The 13,610-nt window shown below is 48.6% G+C and overlaps 1 protein-coding gene across 1 annotated transcript in view; it reads right to left on the bottom strand.

Moving 5' to 3' along the window:
- LOC129215463 (collagen alpha-1(XXVII) chain-like) overlaps positions 1-13,610 on the bottom strand; it is a 162,588-nt gene that overhangs the window by 26,435 nt on the left and 122,543 nt on the right. Inside the window, exons 37-38 of the mRNA XM_054848650.1 lie at positions 12,990-13,043; positions 11,395-11,502 (exon numbers count right to left, since the gene is read on the bottom strand). Of these exons, the coding sequence (XP_054704625.1) occupies positions 11,395-11,502; positions 12,990-13,043 (162 nt within the window). The remainder of the gene's footprint in view (positions 1-11,394; positions 11,503-12,989; positions 13,044-13,610) is intronic.

The following is a 13,610-nucleotide window of genomic DNA, read 5'->3' as shown; positions in this document are numbered from 1 at the left end:
TGCAGGGCAGATGGACCCTCTTCACAGGGGAGGTCACAGGGATCTTGCAGCTACTTCAGAAGAGTTTGAAGCACAGCCTGGTTCCCCTCACCTGGATACATCTCCCATGGAAGCAATGACTGAAACTTGATTCTATTCTGTACTGGTAAATGTCTTTGCTTTTTGAGAAGACAGGTTCGGGTCTTAAATCTTCCCATCTGAGAAACAAAATTTCTGCAGCGCTCCTAAAATCTGCCAGCATTCAAGTTCATGCTTGTACCCACAGTCATGAAGTACAAACGTAGGGTTAGATTCATCTGGGAGAGGGACAAAACCAAAACATAAACCCAACTTTGACAGTGCAGGCCCTGCTCACAAAAATCAACTTGATCCACAGAAGACTGCGCTGTGTTCAAACAGGGTCTCAGCTTTCTCTGGGTTCCTTCAGCTTGTCTTTCCCTGTTGGTGGAGTCCAAACACTGATATGGGCTCTGATAAACTGCCTGTACCAGCTTTTCCCCTTATGACGCATTGGCCTCATTGAGCAGGGACGTTCATCTACTCCAGAAGGCTCTCCTGGGTCCTCCTCCAGCTGGGGTGTGGCTCCTTCTTCATTGCCGAAGAAAAAAAAATTGGCAGCATCTCCAACTCTTGTCACTGATAGCGAGACCAGCTGTCACTCGCAGTAAACCACAAAGACCTTCCTTTGAGCCTCCCTCACTGTTGTTAGCTCTTGTCTGCTGGTTAAAAGCTTTGCTGGTATAAATAAATGGGTCAAACTGTGCTGGCGACACCATCAGCAGAGACGTGGCTTGGATCTTGCAGCCTGAGTCACCTCTTCGAATGGAGTAAGCTCTATCAGCGAAGGATATTTCTGTGCTCTACCAGCACGCTTTCTAGGACTTAGGCCAGCAGAGCTCTGCTGGTGAGCGGGAAGCCTACCATATGTCTGATTTTCCTGGATGTGCTTTCTCCAACTGCACAGGAATTTTGCCCAGATGAATTTAGAGGCAGTTCCACACTTGTTTGGGGTTCCCAGATATGTGATATCTCTGCTTGGGATGTTCCAGATGTGGTTGCTGTTTGTTGCAATCCCAGACGTTCATTGGGCACATATGCAGTGGTTTGCACGATTCCCAGAAATCACTGCACTGTTACATGCCACACATTACACAGGCAATAACAAGCCCAGCAACAACTTTGGTAGCCTTCAAAAAAATGAGATTCTTTTCCTCTCCATTCTTCTGACTCGTCTGTACAGGGATGGAAAAATCAGAGCCAGAACAGGGGGAAAACAAAAATTATAAAAATAAAATTCAGTGAGATTGTAACTTCATCTGGGGTCTCCAAAATACATCAGGAAAGTAGCATCTTTTCATATCTCTCTCACTGCGATGTGAAGTTCCTAGGGTTCCTACTCTCTTTAGCAGAGATGGCAATGGGGGCAGAAAATGTACAAAAGCCTATACACCAGAATAATTAATGCCAAGTTCTTTTTGCTAGATTCACATCAGTTGGGTTAGTGTATCAAGGCACTAAACACTCGATGCTTTTAGTCTCAGGTTTTGTACACATTATGTTATATGCTTTGGGTTACTGGTTTGCTGGGAAAACAAATCTTCTTACCAAGCTTCTTCCATGAGCGGGGTTATTTTTAAATGGTGATTCCTCTTTATACACTGCAGTCTTCACTAAGCAGATCGGTATGTCCGGAAGATGATGGTATTTGTGACCAGGGACAGTGGAAAGCAGCGGTTTTACAAAGTCACGTGCCTTCAGGTATGCCAAAATATCCAAGGAAAGCCAAAAATTATTATCCTAGGTCTAGCATATTTAAAATTTCATTCCCAGCTTCAGTAAGGACCCAATCTTATTATATAGCCATAGATATTATCCTAAGGGAAAAGCTGGATGTTTATTTTCCAATGCAAATTGATCAGTTTGTAAGGAAAAAAGGGACTTTCAGCTGCTGACGGCCTTGGGAGCAAAGTCAGGTGTCTTGCAGGGCACGGCAGTAACATTTATTGGGAGCAAATAGATGACCAGTCCGGCTTTAAATTCTCAAGACATCAACAGTTGAAATCTATGTTACGCCAGCAACATCCAGAAAAACAAAATAAGGGAGTTGAACAAACTGTAGGGAGATATGCCTCAAATGGAGCCAAACAACAAGCAGTGTTAAAATCCAGACCCAAACTTCCCCCGCACTGAGTGATGCTCTGCTATGCAACAGATCCGGGGAAGTGGTTACCGAGACGTGACTCACCATCCTGGTTTGACTCCAGGGGAACTGTGGCTCTTGGCACTTCAGGACAGGTTTCTGCTTTGCTTGCAGAATTACAGCACGGCACAGGAGGAAAGCTCTACGAGGGCACAGGACTGACGAGATAGCTTCCCAAAGCCTGTCTCAGGCACGTTCCGGATTACTCAAGGACTGTCACAGAGCAGGAGCGTATTTTCAGATTTTTTGGGTGTCAGTAAATGAAGGTCTGAGGTCTCCTTACCAAAAATGAGGCAGGAAGAAATAGAAGAACCAGAATGCAGAGTAAAGAAAAGAAAGTGCCAATGGTGACAGAAAAAAAAAAAAAAAAAAAAGAGGTGATAGTTTGAGGCACTGGATGGAGAAAGGACAGAAAAGCTAAAGCAGCAATAAAGGTAGGAAGCACGAAACATAGGATGACCATGCCCATATTGTTCAGGCCCCAGCCAGTGAGATCATTTAAAGGGAAATGAAAAATCCCCATATCATTTCCTACTGCTCAGCAATGTCTCCATATGAGAACCTCTACTTAATAAACTTTGATCGAGAGAAGCCTCCCCCCATGGAGGACAGTTCACAAGCACTCAGGAAATTAGTGGGATTATTGGGGCCGGGCATTTGAAGACATAAATGTTTCGGATTTATGAGAAACACATTTCATAATCACTCTGCCTAGCAGTAGTTTGGAAGGGGAGGAGACAGGGCAGCAGCTCCTGAATGAGTATGGGGAATGAAGAAAGACTCAACTGTTCTCGAGAAGAAAGACCTGATTGTACTGTGAGGTTCAGAGGGCTTCACTGGGATCACTGGGAAGTAATGGGCTCTTCCTGCTTCTGGAAACCCGAGTGGTGAGCGCAGGTAGAGCGGGCTGGCTGAATTCAAAGAAAAAGCGAGATGGGGAAGTCCTATAAAAAGATCTCGGAGGGAAAGACTATGCCATAGCGTCACTATGGCTTTCCTTTCAGCTGAGTTCCTCAGCTGAAAATGTGGAATCCAAAGCAAAATCTTGTATCCCAAACTCTCTGCTTCAGTGCAAGTTCTTATCTGCAGGCAGATGTTGCTCTGAAATATGCCGCTTTTGGTTTCGTGGATGAGGAGGTCTATTTAACTTGTTTTTTCTAAGCAGTCACAGAGTGAGGCAGCAAAGAGAATCACGCACAGAGCTGTGCTGTGTGCTCTGAGCTGGTCTGGTTTGATCCAATAGCCCTGAACTGCCACTAATTTGTTATTTCTGGGAAAATCCCTTTCCCTCCCCTCTTTGCCTCTATTTCCTCATCTCTCAGGAAGCACAGGAGGCAAAGGTGCCACCAGAAGGCTTGATGGGCAGGTGGGAAGCGCAGGAAAAGTGCAAGCCCTCATCCCCACTGAGCTGTGAAGCTTTCATACATGATGACACCAAAATGCTCCAGAGAATTAGCCAGTGTTGGAAGCTGACGACTGGGAAGAAAGGAACAGACGGAGCACTTGGGCAGTATAACTCGGATTTACACTAATGAGTGCTACTTGTGCTCTTTTCTTCCTCCCCCAAACACTAAGGGTTAATATCTTCCTTTTGAAGGACATAGATGCCCTGGGGTGTGGAAGAGGAGGGGAATGAAATCCTCTCTTGCAATAAGGAGGGGAATCTTGGAGTAACTGCACAAAAAGTGCGTCTCCTTCATCTGAGTCAGGAAAGAAACCGTGCCAAGTCAATGGGATTTATTTCAAATTCTGGCTCATTTTGACTCCTATTAACTCTAAAGGAAGACCAGCTGGGATCAGCCTGCCTTCCCGAGCGGCAGAGACACCAGGCAGAGCTGGCCGACTCTCTGCAAGGGCGAATGGCCCCTCGGCTGCAGGAGAGCAACCTCGGTCGGTAGCTGCAAGCAGCGGTTCCCTGGGGACTGGGAAAGCTCTGTGATTCCCTGCAGGAGTCCCAGGGCTCACAGACACCCGTGGTCCACTCCAAAGGTTTCAATGGATTTGGTGGGCTGAGTCACAGAATAGCAGACAAAGGGAAAAAAAACCCCACAATAAAATCTCCCAAACAACAAAATCCAGCATGTATGTCTCCATAAAATTCCCCAGGGATGACCACATTGCTTCTAGAAGGGGAAGGAGAGAGACCTGTGGACTGTAGCTATGCAGAGAGGCACTCGCCCTGACCCTTGCTCTGGCCCTATTCTAGCCCAAAGCACGTTTGACTACATTCCTGAGCAATTTTATTCCCCTTTGATTTTTGATGCAAGGCAAATACCTGCTTATGGCTTTGCTCGTGGCCCACACCATTAATGATACTCCAAGGAGCTGGGCTGGGGAGCTCCTGGTCCCTCTTCTGCCACTAACCGACTTCCTGCATGGCCTTGGGCAAGTCACTTTACTACTTTGTGCCTCTACTGCTAACGGGTTATTCAAGGACAAGATTAGGAGTAACAATATTAATTTCCTAGACTAAGGGTGTGAGGAGCTCGCTGTTACCACTGACGCGCTGCCAGGCGGTCACAACCCTCCTCTGCACACCGAGCCCAGTATTCTCCATTCCTTCCGTCACTCAGTTGGAGGGTAACCCCATGCTCTCCAGTTGAGGGAGTTTAAGGAACTTCTTTCAAGTAAGAGCTCCACAGACAGCCTGTAGACCAGGGCAAGAAAAACAGCTTTTCCAGGAAACAACAGCTCAGCACATTATCAAAACAAGCAGAGGCTCCTGCATGGACTGCAGAGATTAAAACCAGAAGTGATTCCAGGATCGTCTTTTGGCAGCCTCGGTGTTTTCGAGGAGCTGAAAGCCAGGGAACTGGTGTGGCATTGCCAGCCGTCACTGAGCTCAGGTGTTCAGAGGGAACGGCTGGATTCAGCAACAGCAGAGTGAGGCAATTTGTTGCAGAAACTCTTTGAATCATGTTTTCAGTGGCAGGAAACAGAAAAGAACAAAGAGCAAAAAAACCACTCTGGGACAAATTCTGCTGGAAGTGATGTTTGGCCAACTTTGTAATAGAGCAGCGTGTCAGATAAGAATGAGCTCCTGCTCCACCCTGGCATTACAGAGCCCTGAAACCAGCCCCATCTCAGCTCTGACCCCACGTGCCATGTCTGGAGCGCCTCTACTAGCTCAGAGCAGGAGGTCCATCCCAGCCAGCAAGTCCTCCTTCCACTTCAGGATTGTAGCCTGTAGATGATGGAGAAAGAACACCACAATGGGAAGTATACTGTCCTCAGGCCACCATCCAACACTGCCTGTGGAGTTGCTGCTCCCGCTCTGGGGAGCAATGTGGCTGAGACCACAGCGGTGGAGCCAAGAGCCACAAGTTCACCCAGTGCTCCATACTGGGCTGGACAGTGGCTTTATCTTTTTCAAAGCACTGTGAGTTCCCTCAAAAAACCTTCTCAGATCTCCACTGCATCCCAGCTCCGTCACTCTACCCTCATGGAGAGCAAACAAAAGGACTTTCGACCGTGTTGTATCAGAGCAAAGGGATTTACCAGCCCTGAGAGCTCTTTAGGTCTGCTGGTGCACATCTGCACCACGCAGCAGGGCCGGCACATGCAGCCAGATCTTCTCTGATGTAATTGTTTATGGCGATTTATACCATTGGAGCATCTGGCTCAAAGCTTTTCCGAGTCCTGACGTGGCTTGAATGACACTGCAGATAGGATTTCAGGTTAAAAAGGAAGTGGAAAAAGAAAAGAACTCGGCTCCCAGTTTTGCTGAACAATGAGGGATTTTCTTGTTTCAGAGCATGTTGTATTTCATTACCTACAGGCTCTCCAGTTGCTTTCCTGGAACTGTAAAAACCTCGCTATCAGATGTCTGCCTTGTATGACGACCAGCACATTATGAAAACCACAGTGCACAGCTACAGAGAGCAGCTGGAAACCCACCACCTCCCTCCTGCCAACTGGCTTGGGCCTTTCGCAGAGCCACCGGCGGATCGGTTGTCCTCTGAGGGAAGGGAAATGCCGTACTTTCTGTAGGTGGAGAGGAGAAGCAGCGGAGAGGAGCACTTTCGGGGGGGGGTTACTCTCAGGGAGCACTTGCCTGTGTCCAGGTTGCTGGTTGCACACCACTGACTTCAACCTCTGACTCTTATCATCCTCTGTTGCGAAGAGCAGGATTGACTGGCAGCCAGATCCTTTGTAAACGTACATTACTCTCCAACAAAGCTGTTTGGATATTTCAGGCTCCGTGGCACTAACCCCCCCCCCCCCCCAGTGACAGGTTGGCAAATAAATTAGCTTTTTATTTTGGCAAACTACACCGCGACACTTGCATTGCTGATGGATGCCTTGCCAGGGTTCAACGGGCCGTTGTATCTTCCAGTTTGCCCACATACTGCAGAGACATATCCTTGTCTGTACGGAAAGTCTGGATCGCCAGTGGACAACAACTGCTCCTGCTCCCTGCACCGTTGACCCAGGATCTGTGTCTCCAGCCAGTCTCTCTGAACGGAGATACCTCACCAGTCCCTGCTGCTCTGCCAGGGGAGGAGATTATCAGCTGCTCACTGTTCAAACAAGCCAACCAGAGGTCAAATGGCCAAGTCCAAAACAGAGTCAAGATCAAGTGAAGACAACAAGTTTGTATTAGAGGAAGATGGAAACCACTGGGAGGAGATATGTGACACAGCAGCTCAGGAAAGGTGCGCATCCCCGATGCGATTTTTGAAATCTCAAGTGGATCTTGCATTCAGCTATGTGTTTCAGGTGCTCTGATTTCTCTCATGACCGGAGGAACAACTGGCCCACTCCTCTGCTGAGCAGGAACTGGAATTGAACGGAGCAGTGTGAACTTGGACAAAGTGACCAAAAGATAGAGGATATTCGTGTATCTCAGCTGCAGCTGCCTCGAGTCCTGCCAGCCACAGCTGTGAGACTCATGGACCATCTGAGTTGCCAGGTTTGTTTGCTGAACTCCACTGGCTTTGAAACATGCACAAACTACCCCTGGAGATTCGGCTGGGGCCTCCCTGCTGCTTTTGTTTGAGATTTAAAACCACAGTGGAAACCGGTTTTCAGATACGTTAGTACTGGAAATGGCTGAGCCAAGTTAAAGCTAACGATCTTTGAAAAATGTTTCTTGAGCACTGAGAGAAGTTTGGTGGTGCTCAGTTGGCAATGTTGTATCAGCGTCGGGATGGCTTTCTAGAAAATAAAACCTTGCTCAGTAAAGCCAGACCTGTCCCTGCTGTAGGGAACCATCGCTGGGTGAGCGTCTCTCGTCTGCATGACCCAGAAGGGCAGCACAGATCCTTTATGCTTCCTCCAGCTTTAGCCCCTGTGAAGGTGATCCAGCACGTCCCTTCATCTGCCATCTCCCAGGGAGCTCCACGACTGTGCAGACCAAAGAACTGCTAACCCCTTTCCATCCACTGCGCCGGCCCATCACCACGTGGTGCGTGAGCTTGTACGTGCCCTGCCAAGTTACCCTGCTTCTACCTCCTCTGCGGCTACACGGGGTGCTGCCAGCACCAGGCCTTTGCCCCGGGCCAGTGCGTGCAAAATGGGCTGAAATTGTACCAGCAATAAAGCCAGATCATTTCAGAGCAATAAGATGCCTCATTTCCTACATCTCTCAGGAGGACACTTGATAGTGAAGTGTCACATTCCTTCAGACATAAGCAAAATAAAGATTAAGACTAAACATGTTCTTAGTGTTAAGGAAAGATGTTCAAGAAGTGGTGTAGCTGCAGGCGCTTGTGATGAAAAGCGTTTTTCCAGGTACTGTCGCTGAGGGCAACACAGGGCCAAGCTACAGCATAGGAGAAGCTTGTCTCTGTGTCCACAACTGCAGGTGGGCATCAGCTTCCGATGAATCTCTTCCAGAAGCAGATGAGCTACACACTCCCAGACGGAGGTCAGTTTGTTGGCACAGGTAACTAGACAGATCCTTGTTTATGTGTCTCTCCTGCTAATCGCACAGAAGCATTAACATCTCCCCCTTTGTAGATGAGCAGGGTATCCCAACAGTATTGGAGCAGAAGCAAACATCTCTAGCCCAGGGAAAAGACAGCGGATCCAGGCAGGAATGCAGCGGAGCACAGGCGACTCCTGGGTCATGCCAAGAGAGACCAGTTGAAGATGCAATAGCTAAAGATGAAGTTCTCTTTAAAACCATCTAAACTGAGTATTGGACAGCGTAACAGTATCACATCAGATGTATTAAAACCATATGCAACATGCGTAATGTGTAAACACAGAGTATCTGCAACACACCCAAACCCAACGTGCCTCCTCCCTGCAATGCAAGTGCCTCCACACCTTCCCCATGCAATTTCCATGCCACCCTCCAAATCCTGGACAGGAGTTTGTCACTGCGCAACCCTGGCAATTGCCCTTGGGTGACTATCTTCAGGATCTTTCCCTGACAAGATTTTTGTTGTCTTTGTCCAGCAGCCATAAAAACCTCTGTCCATTGTGCACGTCTCTGGTGGGTTGTGCCTGTGGTGGCTTTTGTGGCATGTCTTGCAGAGGATGGGTTCATTTTATATTCCAAGTTCCAATCCTCAGTTGAAAAGAAGGGGGTTGCAGTTATCTCTAGCGGTTTGCATCTCTGAGCAGTAAAATTTATCTTGGCAGAAATCTAAGGAAGATCCCACTAATATTTGCACATTTTCTCCATGGGAAGGTAGGATAAAAGTCTCAAATTAAAAATGGGAAGAGAGGAATTATTTGTACTTCTGTCAGAGGACTTCCATCTTTAAATTACTTCAGCAAATACAGGAACACCAGCCTATACATTAGGTAACGGCCAGGCGTTTGGCAGAGGGGACAGTGCTATCTGGAGCCTATGCAGGTCTCTGAAAGTCTGCTTGAGTTTAGACATAAGGATATACGAAGAAATATATTAAAATAGTAGATGGAAATATAGCACTCTGCAGTTAAAAAAAACCAAAAGGGAGTGATTATGAGCAGGAATCTTGGCTCTATTGACTCTTTTTTTTTTTTTTTTTTTAAATAAAACAGAAAACGGCATCATGTTCCCAGGCACATGCTGGCAAACAGCAGGGACAGAGTCTGAGAGAATCTGTATTTTATACTCTATAACTTAATATGGCTTTTGCATGATTTTAGTGTTTTTATTGGTTCTTAAAACATGCACAATATAAACACGTGAACCAGCCAGAAGTACAGCACATGGAGGGCTGGGCGCTGAGGGCGGCTGTCCAGCCATGCCAGCCTGCAGCCGGGAGGGAGCTGGGATTTTGGGGACCACCCCTCGCCCGTGGTACGGTGCCAATCCTGCAAAGAGCTCCCCGTGGGTACAGGGGGCTGTGGCCAAGGATGACCTTATGCGGGGCAGGACTACAGCCTTATTCTGCACATTTGTGGTGCTGCACCGTAGCATTAAGCCAATGTTTCCACTTTCTAGTAAAGTCAGTGCTCAAATCACAACCTCAGCCCAAATATAACACAAATCCAGACCCTTTGCTGCTTCCATCCCCTCACACCCTTCTCCCTGCCCTTCTTTTAGCCAGCCACAATGTCATCAAAAGGAAAAACAACACGCTTCAACATCGAGCATCCACCCAGTGCTCGGAGGTACCTGCCTGCCTTGCTGCCCCCCACCCATCCCTGGCAGGGATTTCAGAGCTGCCATCAGACTTGGTCAGACTTGGTCTACTCGTTCCTTCTGACATGCTGGATGCTCACATGCCTCCCGGAGACACGTGGGGTGGGAACGGCGTGTTCTCCAGCTGAACAAGCTGCAAGACTTGTGCTACAGGTGAGCACGGTGGCTCCAGCCAGGCTGGCTGCATCCGGCTCGACCGGGCTATCGCTTCACAGAAAGAGCCTTGCGAGTCCTACAACTTTGATCCACAGCAATAATTACAACAAATAAATCATGTCGTCGAGCTGATAAACTCCACATTTCAAGCAGAAGGGCCTGACTTGGCTTGCAGAGCAGCTCACCGGGGCACTGGGCAGAGCCATCCTCTGCCTGGCACCACCCCAGGAGCCCCAGGCCAGACCCTGCCCGACTCCTCCGGCCCCGCAGCTCTCATCTCTGAGCCAGAATCACAGTTCGCAGCTCTCACCTCTGAGCCAGAATCACGGTTTTTCTTTCTATGGCACTGAGATCAGACCTCCAAGCGAACCAGACAAGCCTAGGATATTCATTGAGCATTCAGGAATAAATCTCTGCTCATTTCTTCTTTCTATTTTCTATATTTAAGGGGGAAACTTTAGAAGGGAAAAACAGATGTAAGCAAGTAATCATCAAAGAGAAGTGAGAGAGGGCAAAAGCTGGCCATCTCCAAACTCCGGGCCAAGACCAGCTGTGACAGCCAGGGGAAACTCAGCTCCTCGCAGCCCCCCCGTACATCCCTGCCTAATACTCTGCGAGGTGGTCCATCGTACAGACGCAGCAGAGAAGCACAGCAAGGCTACACAACCTGTCCCAAAGTCTATGCAAAGCCTATGGCAGAGCAGAGAAGTGATCCACATCTCAAGTATGCATCCCAATTAAAAGACCAAACCTTCTCCTGGATGTAGCTTTTCGCAAAAAATAACATACTTTACGACAACACTTGCAGCAAGTCACATCTCGGATAACCTCCTGCCCTAAGCAGAGTGTCCTGGTTCACTGCCTGCATCTCTCTCTCAATCTGCCCCCAGGTGTTTGCTGCAACATGGCATGCCCTGTTACAATATATTAATGTCTACACTAATTACTGCCTTTGTCAAAAAAAAAAAAAAAAAAGCCAAAAAAAAGAGTCTATTTATTTCTTGCTAGGGTTTAAATGAAATCCAGCCTCCCAGACACAAGACTGCAAACTTTCTTTTGTCCTCTTGTTGCAAAAGGATCTCATCTTTTCAGACGAGCTGGCTTGCCTTTTGCGTCCCAGAGTTCGGTGTGTGCCAGCTGTGCCCCGATGCCCGAGCTGGGGAGCACGCGCTGCACATCCGGGCTCAGGCTGTCACCTTGCACGCAAGGATTTAGATAAGAACACGCAGCACTCTGCTGATCTTTTGGGGGCTAAATGCAAGTGTTAATTTGGAAACCAGAGTGCAGATGGCCGTACGGAGGGCAAAGGAGCTGTGTTGGGCCAATACCGTACCCTGGCGATCTGAGATACACACAGGGCTGCCCGTGCAGCTCGGGGAGGGGAGCACTAGAGTTCCTACAGGAAACCCACGGACCGGCTGCGGGGGCGAGCGGGCTGGTTTCGCAGACTCACTCGGACACCTGTGATGCCGGGATATCCAGGAGGCCCTTCTTTTCCCTTCAGTCCTTCGTTGCCTTTTTCTCCTTTCTCTCCTTCCAGGCCTTGCTCTCCTTTGTCTCCCTGTGGAAGAGAGGAGGGTGGGAGCCTTTCATACCCACTCAACACATGGGCCACTACACACGGGTCTTGCAAGGAAAAAAACCCCACTACATCATTAATATTTCAGCAGTCTGAGAGGAAGAGAGCCTGCAAGCAAAAGGATGAATGAGGATGAGTCATAATACACTTGACATTTAAAAAATGAGCAAAACCAGGTTTCTTTTTTTTTTTTTAAGTATCTTGGCTGGAGGAGAAGGAACTTCCCCATTACACAGGGTAATCTGAACCCCTTTGCTTCTCCTGCAATAAGGCCTGAACCTCCCACGTGAGTGAGACAGGCAGAGGAGATCTGAAAGTCTCCCTTGCCTCACCCAGAAGCCCTGAGCTCGGGATGCTGAACGATTTTTAATAGGACGGGTTTGTGTGGAGCAGCCACTCGGCTCTTGCTGCCAAGCAGGAATCAGCCCAGGGCTCAAATAAACACTGTGAAACAGTGTCATCTTGCCCCGTGAAGGATTTGCGGTCTGAGCAGTAGGGATCATGGCAAATCACCGTTCTTATAACTGATGGCACAACGTTTTACGGAGACAATCAAAAAGGCCAATTCTGGCAGCAGCACCTACACTTGTGCAACCAACTGGCCTCGACAGAGTCATTTTCCACTTGCACCTGCGTTAGTGAGAGCACAGCAACATCTCTTCTGGTTAAACAAACGCTCCTCCAGCGAGCAGCGGCTCTTCTACTGTCCAGAGACACACCGAGGTTGAAAAGATCTGGTTTGGTTCAAGAACTCTTGGGGACAGTTAGCGGTGACAAGAGAATACAGAGGTCTTGACTGTCTTTAAGGAAGAGTCTTTTGGTCTAACATTGAGCGATAAGCAGAAGTAGAGACGCATGGCAAAGAGTTTAATTGTTGTGGGACCGGCTGCTTTTTCTTTCCATGGAACAAAACTGTTGGCCTGTTTGGAAAGGCCGGCTGCGCAGGGACAGAAATCAGAGTCCTGTTCCAAAGGCAAGGTAGCAAACTCACAGCAGCTAGATAAAGAGCGCAGTGCAAGCCCTGAGCGAGCACCTGGGGCTTTGCCAAGAGGAAGGGGATCTGGTTTCTTGCTAACAATGTTCTGGTCAGTGGTGCAGGGGAAAGTGATGGACAATTCTTGATTTCCCCTAGCAGGCCCAGGAATTCCTGATTAGTTGGAAATTTAATCTGTAAAGACTCAAATAAAACAGACAAATTGTTGGAAACTATATTTTGAAGAAGTTGACCTTTGTGGAGATTTGATCAGATGCCAAAAATGTGGGTAGAGGAGTGAAACAGGAGAAGTTCATTATGTGGGCTTGCAAAAAAAAAAAAAAAAAAAAAAAATCCTTTCAGGGAGCAGGGCAGAGGCTTATTGTACAGAGAACCCAATAACCTCCTTGGCTTCAGCCTGCCCCGGGAGCTACGGGGGCCTGAGTGCATGGAGATGTGCATGAGAGCTGAAACGTGCCATGAGTGTGAGGTTTACCTTGACACCGTCCGGCCCGGGTGGCCCGCTGTCCCCTTCCAGCCCTGATTCTCCCTGCAAGACAGAAGCAAGCAACATAAGGCTGTGCCCAAACACGCTTTTTTCGCCAGGCTTTTGGCAGCTGACTCGTGGCAGCGAGTCGGGCTGCAGTGACAGGAGCCCAGCCCTGCACTGACACATATCCAGCCTCATACCCTAACGCTGAACAAGCTCTTCCTGGAGCAAGAGCAGGAGTTCAGCCTCTTGCTTTATTCTGAGCCGTAGTTTCTCCTCCCCAGACCCCGCTGCTGGCCTGTGGGAAGACTCTTGTGAGTGAAAAAGGGGCTCAGTCTGTATTCATTTAACCTGGGGCTTCCCCAGCCTGCTCCAACCACTGACCTTAGTCCTGAGAAGGGATGAGAGCCACTGCCGGCTTCAATCCGTGCATTCATCCCATCCCTGGCTCCCTCCCACGCGTGCACAGTATAGCCAGTGTTTCCCTGCTTAATGCCCGCCTTCTGCTCCAGCCTCTCCCTGCCCCGTGCGGACTGCACCGGCTGGGGAACAGCACGGGTCTGTTCCCTTTCATCCGCGAGGTCGGCGCAGCACTTTGCAAACGGCACTGTAGCATCGGAGCGGCTC

Source organism: Grus americana, chromosome 20 (assembly GCF_028858705.1).
Source record: "Grus americana isolate bGruAme1 chromosome 20, bGruAme1.mat, whole genome shotgun sequence".
NCBI classification, from domain to species: Eukaryota; Metazoa; Chordata; class Aves; order Gruiformes; family Gruidae; genus Grus; species Grus americana.
This window is presented reverse-complemented; position numbering and strand designations above follow the sequence as displayed.